General features: G+C 45.9%; 1 protein-coding gene across 5 annotated transcripts in view; it reads right to left on the bottom strand.

The window, feature by feature from the left end:
• LOC105700682 (dystrophin, isoforms A/C/F/G/H) overlaps nucleotides 1-13,037 on the bottom strand; it is a 404,586-nt gene that overhangs the window by 66,669 nt on the left and 324,880 nt on the right. For all 5 annotated transcript variants that reach the window (XM_012426757.2, XM_023432800.1, XM_023432803.1 and 2 more), the window contains one exon: nucleotides 412-584. In XM_012426757.2, the coding sequence (XP_012282180.1) occupies nucleotides 412-584 (173 nt within the window). The remainder of the gene's footprint in view (nucleotides 1-411; nucleotides 585-13,037) is intronic.

The following is a 13,037-nucleotide window of genomic DNA, read 5'->3' as shown; positions in this document are numbered from 1 at the left end:
AATATCCAATCAAAACAACTAATTCTCCGCGAACGGCATAAAAGGGAAATAATAAAGCTAATTTTTATTGCCGATAAAATCGAGCAATTCGGAGGATGCCGGGAAAAACCACGAGTTTAATGCTGAACTAATAAGGTTGAATTAATGATAATAAAAGTACTCAACTGATTCGACGTTTTCCGGGAGAATGACTTCCCTATCTTTATGGAAGCGGCGTGTATTATTGAAAAGGACGTATAAACATTAACGCCATCGGAGGGGCGTCTTCAAGGTTTAAGCAGACGATTCGGCCCTTAACTCGTCATCTTACGATCCAATATCAACGTTTTACTCCAACGGGGCGCGGAAAAGGGAGGAACGAGGATATAAAGAAACGCGACATTGCCGGGAGAGAAGCCGAAGTGTCCTTACCTTATGGCCATGCTCTTCGCCTTGAGGTGATGCCATCTCTGGTTCATCTCGTCCAGACGACGCTGCAGCATGACGGCGTCATCCTGGCTAGCCAAGGAGCTCAGTAATTTTCGTCCTGTTCCGTTCAGGGAAGCGTACACGTCCCGGTGGGTCTCGATCTCCGACTGGAGGTCCTGCAACGAGAAAAAGGATTCTCCATTTCCGATGCGTTCCAGATTTTTTCTTTTATTATTAATTATTATCAATTGGTTATAATTACACAATAATGTACAATAATTATACAATATTATTGGTTCCATTTCACGTTTTTCTATGTGGAACTTAAGTTATAAATATGTAAAAATGTATGTAAACATCCATCGATTTTTATGAGGGTATTTCCGAGTTTTATGGATACCGATCGGGTGTAAGCTGTAAAATATGAAGATACTAATTTCATTATTTTCATTTATTTATTCCACCCGTTGGTCGCGATAACCCGACGTTAATTACGCTGTACAATTTAGTGCAAATGCGTAACACGGGTTTAAGAATAATTCTTGTCTACGGAACGTGACACAGTTCCCTCGAAATTGTACATTCCGTGCAGACAGATTCTAGTTCGCGGGAGAAATAAAAATGGCAGCTCGTTACTCGAAGGTACAGCAATGGCAAAGTACACAGGGCGAGTAGGACCGAGTATTCTCCTCTGCAACGAGACTGTAACGTTTCGGATGAATATGATAAAAGACTGCTACAGAGGAACGTACTTGCTATATAAAAGCCCATGGGTCCTGAGGATGGTATGGTCTCTAAAATATTCCGCCATCTTTTTCCCCGAGAATTGCCGCAATCCTCGGTGCGCCTCTTACAACATTTACGGACCTTATTTACAATTTTCCCTTCCTCGTAACGATATCTTTAATGGGCAATAAAAAAAAATCGCTCTATGATAACAAAATCACCTTTAAAATTATTCAATTTTAATTTTCAGTTCCTGAGGCTTCTACAGTGAAAACTATTAATCTCAGTTGAATTTCTATGTCTTATATCTTTTTTATTACTTTGTGTGTCTACAGAAATTTCGGGCTCGTTTCTCGCATTGGAACATTTCAATTAAAATCACAGAATAGAATAGTTATCTCGTTTTGTGCGAGATAGATCTGAGAATATTAGAAACTCGATTTCGTTGCATTATTGGATACATATAAAGTAAAATTTAAGTATGTAAAATTACAATTTATGTACAAGTATTGCTTAGGGTTAGCATTTAAAAGTTGAGGTTTCCGAGGTTTACTCGATTCTCGTTCAGACTTGTACCCTACAAAAACGGCGGTATATTTGCGATTCAAACGAGATCGGATTAATCAACACCTTCCTATCTTCAATTTTGGAATCATACTCCAAACTCTCGCGTGCATTCACGAGGCTCATAAGATAAACATTCTCGACTCGGGTTTTGGCGACATCCAGTGTACGACTTCGAGCGTAACTCTCATTTCCCGCGAATTTGTCACGTCGAAGGATCCCGCGGGGTATCTAATTCAGGGAACTTTGGACTTCTCGGCTGGAGTATCACTCGCGATCGACATAATTCAGGGAGTGTTTCAGCTCGAGTGCTTTAGAATTCGAGATCTGGGAGCTTAACGGCGGAATCGGGACGAGTATCCTCCATCAAAGTCCCGACACTTGGACAGTCGCGTCAGTCCGTTCATTGCAAGTCGAGTGACTTGCCGTGAGAAATTGTCGGCCAGTAACGCCAATTACGGGCGGCTTAATCCCGCAGCTCGTGAATTTTCCACGAGAGTTATTTCCGCAAATCTTGCCGAATAATTCCCCGAAAACTGAAGGAAACGGCGTCTTATCAATTTCTCTCCGCATTAAGGTGACATGAAAGTGGCGTCACAGAGGTCTCGATTATGAAACTTATCTCCGAACTGGGTGCACCGAATTATTAGAAACATCAGCACGTGATTATGAACGCCCTAAAGAAGAACGCGGTGCTAGTGAAATTTTTCATTTTTTAAAAAAGATGTATTCGTGGTTCTAGTCTGGGATAAGTACAGAAATTTTGGTTTGAAAAGTGAAATGTCACGAGCATCGCGTTCTTTCTTAGGGCCTCCATAATCATATGCTGAAGTTTCCAACGATTCGGTGCATCCAGTTAGGGGAAAACATTTTGACGTTTTATATACTTTCATATCACCTTAAATGAAGTTCTCCCATGGTTACATCTACCTTTACTATCAGTGCAGTTATTGCCGCAATAAAAGCAAAACTGCCAGCAATGCTGCCCATTGTTAAGGGTGTAAACGCCCATTCTCGTATTCCCTTAAGCCTCGCACCGACGCGGCAGCTCGAAAGCTCTTTCCGAAACTCCAGATTTTTCCCTTCCTTTTTTCAAGGGGAAATGTTAAAAGAGGAGGGAGATAAAGCGCCGCCCGAAGGTTTTCCTTCCACTCGAGCCGAGTGTAGACTCCGTGTGATTTCCTCGAGGCAAAGGCGGAAACGATAATCGAAGGACTCGAGTCGAGTGAAGCCCGGGGAAGGATCAGACGATTTCCGCAAATATTTGCCGGGAAATTCTCCAATGTAAACATTTCCCCGGATCGCCGGGCGGCGGGAAATTTTCAGCACGATATGACTCGGCCACTTAGCCGACAATTGCTCGGCTGGAATGCCATTTACTCGGAATGGCCTCGAGTAATTAGGTTAAATCGTTGATCGGGGAGTCGCGATCTCCGATCGATGCCCGATCAATTTTCTCGGCTGCTCCCCGAACTCGATTGCTCTCCTTTAAATTGGCACGTACTCCCCGGTCGACTTGTGCACTCGATCCCTCGTTATTACTAGTACAAACTTCCCTCGTTAATACGAAAAAGTTCTTAAGCGAACTCCCCTGGTAATAAGCTTACTCCGATGCGATGCTCGGCCGAAGCCAAGAAATGGATGTAAAGCGCGGTCAACAATTTCCTGGTCGATCAGTTCGCCGCATTTATTCGTTTACTTATCTCTAGCTTGTTAAGAGAAAGATATTACGAGTTTGTAATATATTTTTTAAACGTCTTGTTCGGATACGATAAACCGATTACAGAGTGCAATGACTACGTGGAATAGTTGCAGTCGAAAAGCGAAATTCGACGTAGTTTTATTAATATTTTTAACATTTGCATATATATATATATACACACACATATGAACGAGTTGCTAACTAGCGCGTATGACTCCATTGCAAAGGAAAGGAAAATAAAATCATTTGATGGCAGTTTCGCCCATCCTGGGCAGTTGAAAGCACGAAATATATCGCTTCGTTAACCGTAAACGGAATTTGCGAAGGCAGGTTAAAAATCCTGTGTTTGCGTAATTTTTTAAAGCCGAGGTTCGTACAGAGTGCAATGACTACGCGGAATAGTCCCGGTCGAAAAGAGAAATTCCCGGGATTTGGAAAAGCTCCCTTCTGGGGGTGCACCCCATAATTACCTGTTCGAAGTAGTGCAGGTCGGCCAACAGGGCATACGATATGTAGATGTAGCGGGCATCGTCGGATTTTCGGGTGCGTACCCCCCTAGGGGGTTCCCCGTGCTGGGTGGCACGACCCCCGGGCCAGGTGCCCCCCCTCTCGGCACCTGCACGATAATCCACCGTAGTTACGTGCCCCAAAGTATCCTCATTACCCCACCTGTTCCCGGCGAGCCACCCTTCTCTTCACATCTCTCGACGCACCCTTCTCACCCTTCTCACGTTTGTCACTTTCGTCACTTTCGTCACTTTCGTTCCTTCACTGGCACTCAAGTTTGTCGTCTGTATCGTTTCTCGACATTCCCCGTGGATCACTTTGGGTACTCCACGGAGAGGAAACATATTTCCGCCCTCCCTGCGTTTTAAAAGCGGAGTGACTAAATTATAGATATAACTCCCAACAATGTCTATTCCTGAATGGAATATTAATTCTTCCGGATTTAATAAGCCCAACCTTGGTATTAAAAACTCGGTGGCGATTGACGCATACACATGGCTTGGCGCATACGTATACAACGTATGTAAGTGTATATTTGGCGCGAAACTCCACCGAGTTTCCCGATACCTCGGAAAAGAATTGGCTCATCGGAGGATTTGGATTCTCAATTAGATGTGCCGAAGACGAGTCTAAAGTTACCCCTTGGAGTGGTCAGAGTCATGGCATGGCTTAAGTCTTGGGGGTAGATAATGGAGGATCCTAGAGGAGTCCGTGGAGCCATTACTCCCGCGTTAATCTTGAATTATGACAGGAGATTTGACGGCTCTCCGCGAATGCGCCGCCATCCGGAAGTGGAATTTCATGCACGGAATTCATTCGCGTCGGCCGCCAAAGGGCGTCGATGGGGGGATTAAATCGATTCAAATGGCGGCAAGGGGTTAAGTCCGGATCGCCGTATGTGGAAGACCGGGCAATCAAAGGTCCATATCAACGAACAGGAGTGCGATGTCTTGCCTGGGGGTTTTCAGGGAAATCCTGAAATTCCACAAACGAGGATACATTGGATCCAACCGAATCCGGAGCAGAGAGAATTGCTTCGGCTCTCTGGGGCGGATAATTAATGATAAAGAAAAGAAATTACGTATTGTGTATAATAATATACTAATTGTACAAGTAATTCGGTTACAATAAATTGCAGATGTATAAACGAATACGAATTTTTTGCAAATTCCCTGCGTCTTTGCGTGGGCCGAGAAAAATAAAACAGGATTGACAAAAGATAAACGTCGGAGGGATGCACATTGTTCTTGCAAATATTTATGCGATTATTCGCAGTCGTCTCGCGTTCGACTTCTCAGCTTATGGGGTCCCATGTTCAGCCAATAATTTCCGGCGCGCATGCTCGGGAGGCACAATTGCCGAACGTATCCGTCCTATGGGGTTATGGCAGCGCAAGATATTTATCTCAGAAGTGAACCATTTGCCAGACAAAACCGCGAGGTTGCTGCGCCCGGGAGGGAACAGGATGCGGAAACGGGAAACGAGATGGTCGAATGCTTCTGGTTATGTGCGACGTGCACATGTCTTTGCCCTGCACACCTGCACCTGGGTTATGTCCCACATACGCTGCGTACACGTTTCCGAAGAGAAACGATCGAGGGACTTCTTATTGCGCGAAATCTACCCTCGTATATCGTCCCACCGTATTCTTGTCCCTCTCATCTGGGGTTTAGATTTACCGGGAACATTCGGCTCTTGAAATATCATTTTCACCTTCGAGGAGAATATTAACATGTAATTTGAGCTCGAGCCTTTCTTCCCCCCTTTAACATTTTCCAAGATTCAAATTTATTTTGTGAACGAAACACAATTGTGTTCAAATTCGCGTTGCCCCCGGTATCAAGAGGCGAAATTCTTCGGGAATACGATGCATGTTTTATTACCACCGGCATAATGATAATGCGATATATATGGGAACTCTGCTTGGGGAAACTTTCTCCATGAATATAAAAAAGAAATAAAACGAATTTCCACGCCACCGTACCCGCGGAGTTAAAGCGTGGCGATGAATACGTAATTTAAAGGACAAGGTGCGAAGTGCACCGGAGGGTGACCGGCCTAAAAGTCCCGATCTTAAAATTCAACGTAAAATATTTCTAAAGAAAGTAAGCTACGGAATACAAAAATCGATATTTTAAAAGTTCAATAACCATAGCCCTCAAATTGGCGAAGAAGAGGTTGAAAATTCGCAACTCAAAAGACACGGATAAGAAGAAGAATATACTCAGTTCGGAAACAAGTTTCATAAACGAGACCACTTCGACGCCACTTTCACATCGCCTTAATGGGGGTGTTAGGCCGGACAAGGGAAGGAAAATCAATGCACCGTTCCAGGATTCGCGTAAACTCTCGAGAATGGGATTGGCGATGGTAAAAGGCACGTGTGGGATTTTTCGCGGATTGAATGCGTCTCCCCGGGGTAGGAATACGGCGTCTTTAGGGGTGTAAACGTCGAACGGCGGGAAGGACGTGTTGAATAATGCAGGATAGGGGTAAAAGCGGGATAACGTAAGTAACGAGAGCGAGGGTTTCCCCTGCGTCCAACCGGACCCCTCAAATCCTGACCATTAGCGACCCGCTGCTCGCTCCACCCCAACTTTCCACTTCTTCGTCAACGTATCAACACCCCCGCACTTTGGGGTAATCCAGTCCTCTGGGCTCGCGAATGGCCAATAAAACCCCCATTGCACCCCGGTGCAAGTCGAGCACCGAGTTCCGAGGAAGCCTAACCCGCTGATACCGATTCGAAGGAGATCCCAGGATTACTCCCACGGAACTTTTTCCGACCTTCGAGATCCCCCTATAGGGAACCGGGCTCGAACTTTAAATGGCCATTTTTACAAGCGAATCGTCTCGCAGTTGAAACTGCGTCCGGGAACTTGGATCCGCGTTTCCGGTTTTTCCTCTCCTGGCACTTCTTCCTGGATGTTTGCGGAAAAGCCACTCCTTCCAAAGTAGCGATGTGACGAGTCGAGCATTTTACCTCGTTAAACTCGAGTGAAGCATGGATCCATCGTTCCAGGGATCACCGGTCCACGATCCTTCAAATCGGGATGCTCGAGACTCTTTTTGAAAGGACTCCCGTAGGGTGCAACCCTTTTCGGGGCTATTTTCGCAGGGGAATTGTCTCTTCGAGCCGCTTCGAGCAGTCGGCATTCAAAGCGAGACTTCCTCGCGGACGCGAAAAACGAGCTGGAAATTTCCTTGAGGATTCCGAGGGGAAACTCCGCTCGTCCTCGCAGCTCCCAGTCACAACGTTTTCCCTGGTCCTTTTTCGTTCTTTTCCGTCCTTCCTCGTTCTTTTTTCTGAGGAGGGGAAGGCAGGGCATCGGAGCGGAGTGCCAATGGATGCGCAGTGTCACGGGTACCATTAACGTCGACCCGCTCTACACTTCCCCGTCCTCTTCGTCTCCTCCTCGACGGCCGAGAGGTAAAAACGATAAATGCCGAAGGGTTTCTCCCAGATACCGTGATGCTAAATCTTAAATGTGCTTTTAAGCTTCCCGAGGGCTCAAGGGAGTCCCCGATGTCGTCCCAAACTTCGTTACTCCGAGCATTTTTACATCCCAGCACCGACGCTGCGGTATGGCGAATCGACGATAATAAAAAATCGACAGAAGTGTAGTTTTGCTGCCATGCTGCATACATTTGCCAAGAACTCGTCTTGGTGACGGGAAAAATGAAACGTGGGTACGTAGGCTATTATTTATTGATGGAAGAACTGCAGATTCGATGGCTATTCGTGCACGACAAGCATGGGGCGAGAAGTGTATGGGACATTTACGGTTGTACATGTTTGTCACATTTGAAAAGCACATGGGACATGAGCACAACTCTGTCCAGGTTGACCCGTTAAGCTAAACATCGCGGATCATAGGCGTTTTTATGACATTTGTTCTTTTATACATTCGCACCTCTTTGTGACATCCCCACATTTTCGCGGCGTTTGCAATTTTTTATGACGTTTCCACTTTTTGTAACACTCGCATATTATCGCGGCGTTTGCAATTTTTCGTGACGTTTTTACTTTTTGACATTCGCCCATTTTCGCAACGATTGCTATATTTCACCCACATGACAACTCGCTTGCAAAGTTCCCTTCCAGAAAATGAGCTCAGAAAACCTACCCCGCAGAGTTTTCCGATCCGTCCGGTTGCGTTGTGTTTCCGCATCCGGCCTGCGGACGTCTCTAAGTACGAAAGCAAGCCGAGAGAGGCAGAAAATCCCGACGATCTTCAAGAGGGTGGAAAGTGCCCCGAAGTAAAACCAAGTCGGCGGTAAAAGGGAGTGTTTCGCGTTTCGCAAAATCGGGGACTCGGTGCGAGACGAAAGCGGAGAGCTTGCGGGGAAAGATAAGCGGATTGCGGCCGATTAGAGAACATGGTAGTCATCGTAGCTCGGGACATCCGTCCCTTTGGCGATTGGAACCCGATTCTCGGTTACAGACGCGGTTTAAACGCAAAGACCCCACCCTGGACGCGGTCTTTTTCCGCTGGCGGGATTGAAGAGGTCGGAAGTCGCGCGACCCCCCGCGGAGCGCCACGTCGTCGAAAGACGGATGCCGGATGCGGCGCGTCCGTCTCCGCAGATGAAAAATGCTCGCGGGGGGGAATAACGCACAGGAGATTGGATCGTTGAAAACGTTTTGTTTGCGGAAACGCCGCCGTTTGAATACCGAGGGCGTTTGCGAAATCCGGAACGGCCGAGAGGAATAATAATGCGATGTAATGCTCTGTACGGTCATTTTGGCGGGTACTCTTCTTACGTCGATTTTTTAGACAGGTACGTCAAGAGGGAAACTGAATTTCCAGGAAAATGTGGAGATGTAAAGAATGATAATTTTCTGGGAAACGGTGGAGATTTGAAAAATGATAATTTTCCCAACCAACCACGACTGGATCAGAGAATTAAAGGTTTCTTCCAAACAGTTATAATTTCTAATTAAATAGGCCTTCAAGATTGGACTATTTTTTTTCTGCGTTTTTTATGCCATGAACGAAACCGATTGGTACATTTAATCCGTAGACACGCAATTTTAAATATTGCACTTCGCTTGGGCTGCTTGAATATAAAATTATTTAACAGAGGGTCGCTGGAAGTTCCGGTGGACTTTGAATTTTTACAGAGTTCGCTTTCGGGTTTTATTTTCGTTTCCGGGTATTCAAAGTGGCCGCCATGGCGGCCAACGAAACGCGAGGGTGCTCGGAGGACGTCCGATCGAAGCCCGTTGTTACACCGGAATTACGTTGTACAAACTCGAGCATGGCAGTTCGCGGTCTGGCGTAATACAGGCTTGCCCGAGGATTAGAGGATCCTGAGAGACACAGTTCGCGCGAGGGACGTGTAAATCGCCGACAGGGGATCGCGATCGGCTTCGTTCTGGCTGGGTCGTTTCCGGGTACATCGACGCGATTTCAAGGGTTGTCGTTGAGTTTTAGTCGGCCACTCCGCTTTTACGAGGCGAATTAGATGAAAATCACTTCCCGGGACTGTCGCCTTCCGAACTCAATGAAGGATTTGTGGAATCGGGTCCTGGGAACATTTTCAAGGGAGCTCGAATCGATTCCCTACCCTGGTGAAAACGAATCGAAATAATTACACAATTTAAATGTATGTCAGAAATGAAAACTGGGAAAATGTGCAATTGAAAGAGTTTTATAAATATTCTGACGTTTTTTATATGTAGAATTACCCTTTCATATCACCTTAATGTGGCCCAGATCAATTATATTGAACTAGGATACAAGGAGACCACTAATTGCAGGAGCAACTATCATGGATCTCCATCTCAAGTGATAACGTCATAACGGATGCACCGCGGCGTCAGAAAGCCTAATGCCATTTTATCTGCAGAGATACCATCGGACCAGATATATCGGGATGACCCCATTTATCACGCATCTGACAACACTATGAAAGCTGGGACCTGCAGTCAGATATACCCTTCGCGTCCACCCTATATATCTTCATCCATACTATCATCATGGATTATGTGCCCTGTTCAAGCACATTCGACATGTCTGTTGGGGAGTACCGCGTGGGCCTTCAACTTGGTGTTACCGGTGACGTTTAATGATACAATGACATTCAACCATAGTTGCACGTGCAGGGAGACGCAATCCGGGACCATACACCTCGAGATACAAAAAGGATTGACCTAAATCCTATCAATAAATGTTCTCGGTAGGATTAAAATTTCGATTTGACCAGGAATGCTTCGCGGGATCTTCCTCCGAGGACGCACCGTGTTCGGGCAAGTCGATTAACCGCGTGCACTCGTTTTCGCATGGTGACATCAAATTTCCTCCTCGAAATGGAACGACGCGCACCTCGTCCAGAGGATAGAAATCGAAGGGCCTAAACGATCAGCCAGAGGGAGGGCCTCGTTCGGTCGAAGGCCCGAAATCGGGAGATACGCTGCCCGAAGTGGGTTAAACGGTCAAGGGATGGTGTCCGATAGGGAATATCAAATTTCCCCCACGAAATGGAAAACCAGGGCAGTCCTGGTCGCGGCCGTCGTAATGCGATTCTCCGCGTATCCGGCAAGTATCGGAGAACGCAGCCACCGGCCGGAGGGGATGATTTAAATACGACCGACGACCCTATCGATCGTAAAGGGATTACATGGCAGCCGACGATTCCATAAAGAGGCCCGAACAAAAATCGACGTCCCTCGAAAAACGGTAGAAATAGGCAGCGAAAAAAGAAAATGACATTGAACCAATGAAATATTTCGTTGAACAGTACAAAAGCAATATTTTCTTAACTCAAATAAATATTTGTGTAAAATAAATTCGAGTAAATTGAATGCAACGAGTTATAACAATTATTCTACTATTTCGTGGGTATTAGAGCGTCTTCACGAGATTGGCGGCTAAATTTGCCTTAAAATTCGATACATTTATAAATATATGAAACATCGCACCGTGAAAGATTTAGCTAGATGACTCTATCGGTACAGCGAAATGCATTGCGGATAGAGGTCTCGTATTTGCATGGATGGATTTAAATATCCAAGATGGACGAAGGGGTCCATCGACAGCGTAGGATGAAGGGTAGATTTCCTCCTCGGGGGCAAAAAGTTCGGATGTATTTCCATCGTTAAATCTTGGCTCCGCCGTAATGCGATTCCACGTGCATCCGAGGCGCATCTATGTAAGCAACGATAATGCAACGCCAATGGTATAAGTTAAATGCGACAACTGGCATCGCGCCATCGATTCTTTCGCAAGGAAGGGAGGCTTCGTCAAGTTTTCCAAGGGAACGGGGAAAACAGTTTCCACTTTCGATCGGCGGGGTAATAGATGGAAAGCCGCGCAACTCTTCCCGAACAATGCGTGGATGCATTCGCGGTGCACGTTTATGCTGCAGTTTGTCGCGGGATACTGCTTTCAGATGCATCGAGATGTCGACTCCCGTGCAACTTGGCGCCTCCACTTTTATACGTACAAGTTCCGATCGGATCTTCAGGATATCTCGAGTTCTGATAAAAATCTGTTCTATCAAGGGGACGAAATCTATTCTATTAAAAGTAGCAGATATTCCATTTCTTCCCTTGCAGACCTTAAGATGATAGCGATGTCAAAGAGGTTCATGAAACTTTTCTCCGAATTGGGTGTACCGAACTTGTTTCAAACTTGACAACGTGAATATGGAGGCTACAAGGAAGGTCTTGACACCTATGAAATTTACATTTTTTAAAATTTGTATAAGAAATGAAATTTCATGGGTGCCAGGACCTTCCTTAAAGCCTGCAGATTCACGTTGTGAAGTTTAATACGATTTGGTACATCCAATTCGGAGAAAAGTTTCATGAACAATTGATGTCACTTTCACATCACCTTAAGGAATGAAATCTACCCTAACGTGTCCTCCCTTGGTCCTAAGTGGAGTTAAAATTTCGACTCCGGTACCCTGTAAAAGTATCGATTCATCCCTATCTTCTCGATAAGGGGCCGATCGGTGGCGACGTCGATATCCTGCCGTGCATAATGAAGGACGTCGCCGTCAGGATGACGGACGCGGGGCGCTCTGGGAGTTGCACCAGGAGACGCATCCCCGAATCCGGATGTCAGCTCGAAATTCGAACTGTTTACTGCCGCGATCGCGCGTTTTCGAATTACCAGAGGGTCGGGGGATCGCTTGTCCGATTTTACGAGGCCGTACGCGCGAGGCTACGGTATTATCGGGCAAACGATAAACCCGCCGATTCCCATAAACCGTGAATCATAATGAATCGTCGGTGACGTTCGAGGACTCGGTGGTTAGCAAACGCGTTCCTGGATACCGTCGTTTCGGCTTTGAGCGCCGCCAGGCCTGGGAAATCGCGCATTGTTTCGACGCAAATGCGCCGATTGCGAATCGATTCTTTGTATCCTTCCTCTCTGACAAATCGGCCGGATCGACGGACAACGGGAGAAAAAGGATACTCCATCCGGAATATTGGTTTACCCTGATTCCCCGTCAAGGGGGTGACTCCGATTAGCGCCCACAAAGAGGGGCACTCGGTTCGAATCTGTCCTCGAATTTCAAAAATTAATCGCCACGGCAGACCGACTCAATTTCCACTTTATCCTGCGCTTCGTTCAAACGAGGGAAATAAATTCCAGCTATGCAATATTTATTATTCCAAAGTTTAAACGGTCTCATTTATTTCCTACTCTCGAAAAAGCGTTTACTTGGCGTCGTCAATGCGGATCGGAGAGTCGGAAAGTTCTTTCAACGTTTTTTTTTTTTCACTTCACGAAATGTATATATGAAGGAAATGCACATTTGCTATTGTCATCGAACTATATCAAACGATTTATCAGCGGATCGCTGGAAATCCTTGGTACCGGATAATCGAGGAACTGATAAAAGAAAACCGATACGCGCATTTTGCAAAAAGTCAGGGTCACAGCCACTGAATTTCCACTTTATACAGCGTTTCGTTCAAGTGAGCCAAGAAACTAAATTCGGATGATGCACTATTTATTATCCGAAAACATAAAAGGGGGAACGACGAAAGGCATCCCCCGCGGGATGTTGTAAAATTCTCCGGATTCCACCTCCTGTATTCCAGTGATAACAATCTCACTTTTTGCAACACTGAAATTGCTTCGGCTTCCGTCCTCTTCCTTTTAACTTGTCG

This window comes from Orussus abietinus, unplaced genomic scaffold (assembly GCF_000612105.2).
Source record: "Orussus abietinus isolate OABI.00-Male unplaced genomic scaffold, Oabi_2.0 scaffold49, whole genome shotgun sequence".
Lineage (NCBI taxonomy): Eukaryota > Metazoa > Arthropoda > Insecta > Hymenoptera > Orussidae > Orussus > Orussus abietinus.
The sequence above is the reverse complement of the archived record's forward strand: the minus strand, read 5'-3'. Positions and strand labels throughout refer to the sequence as shown.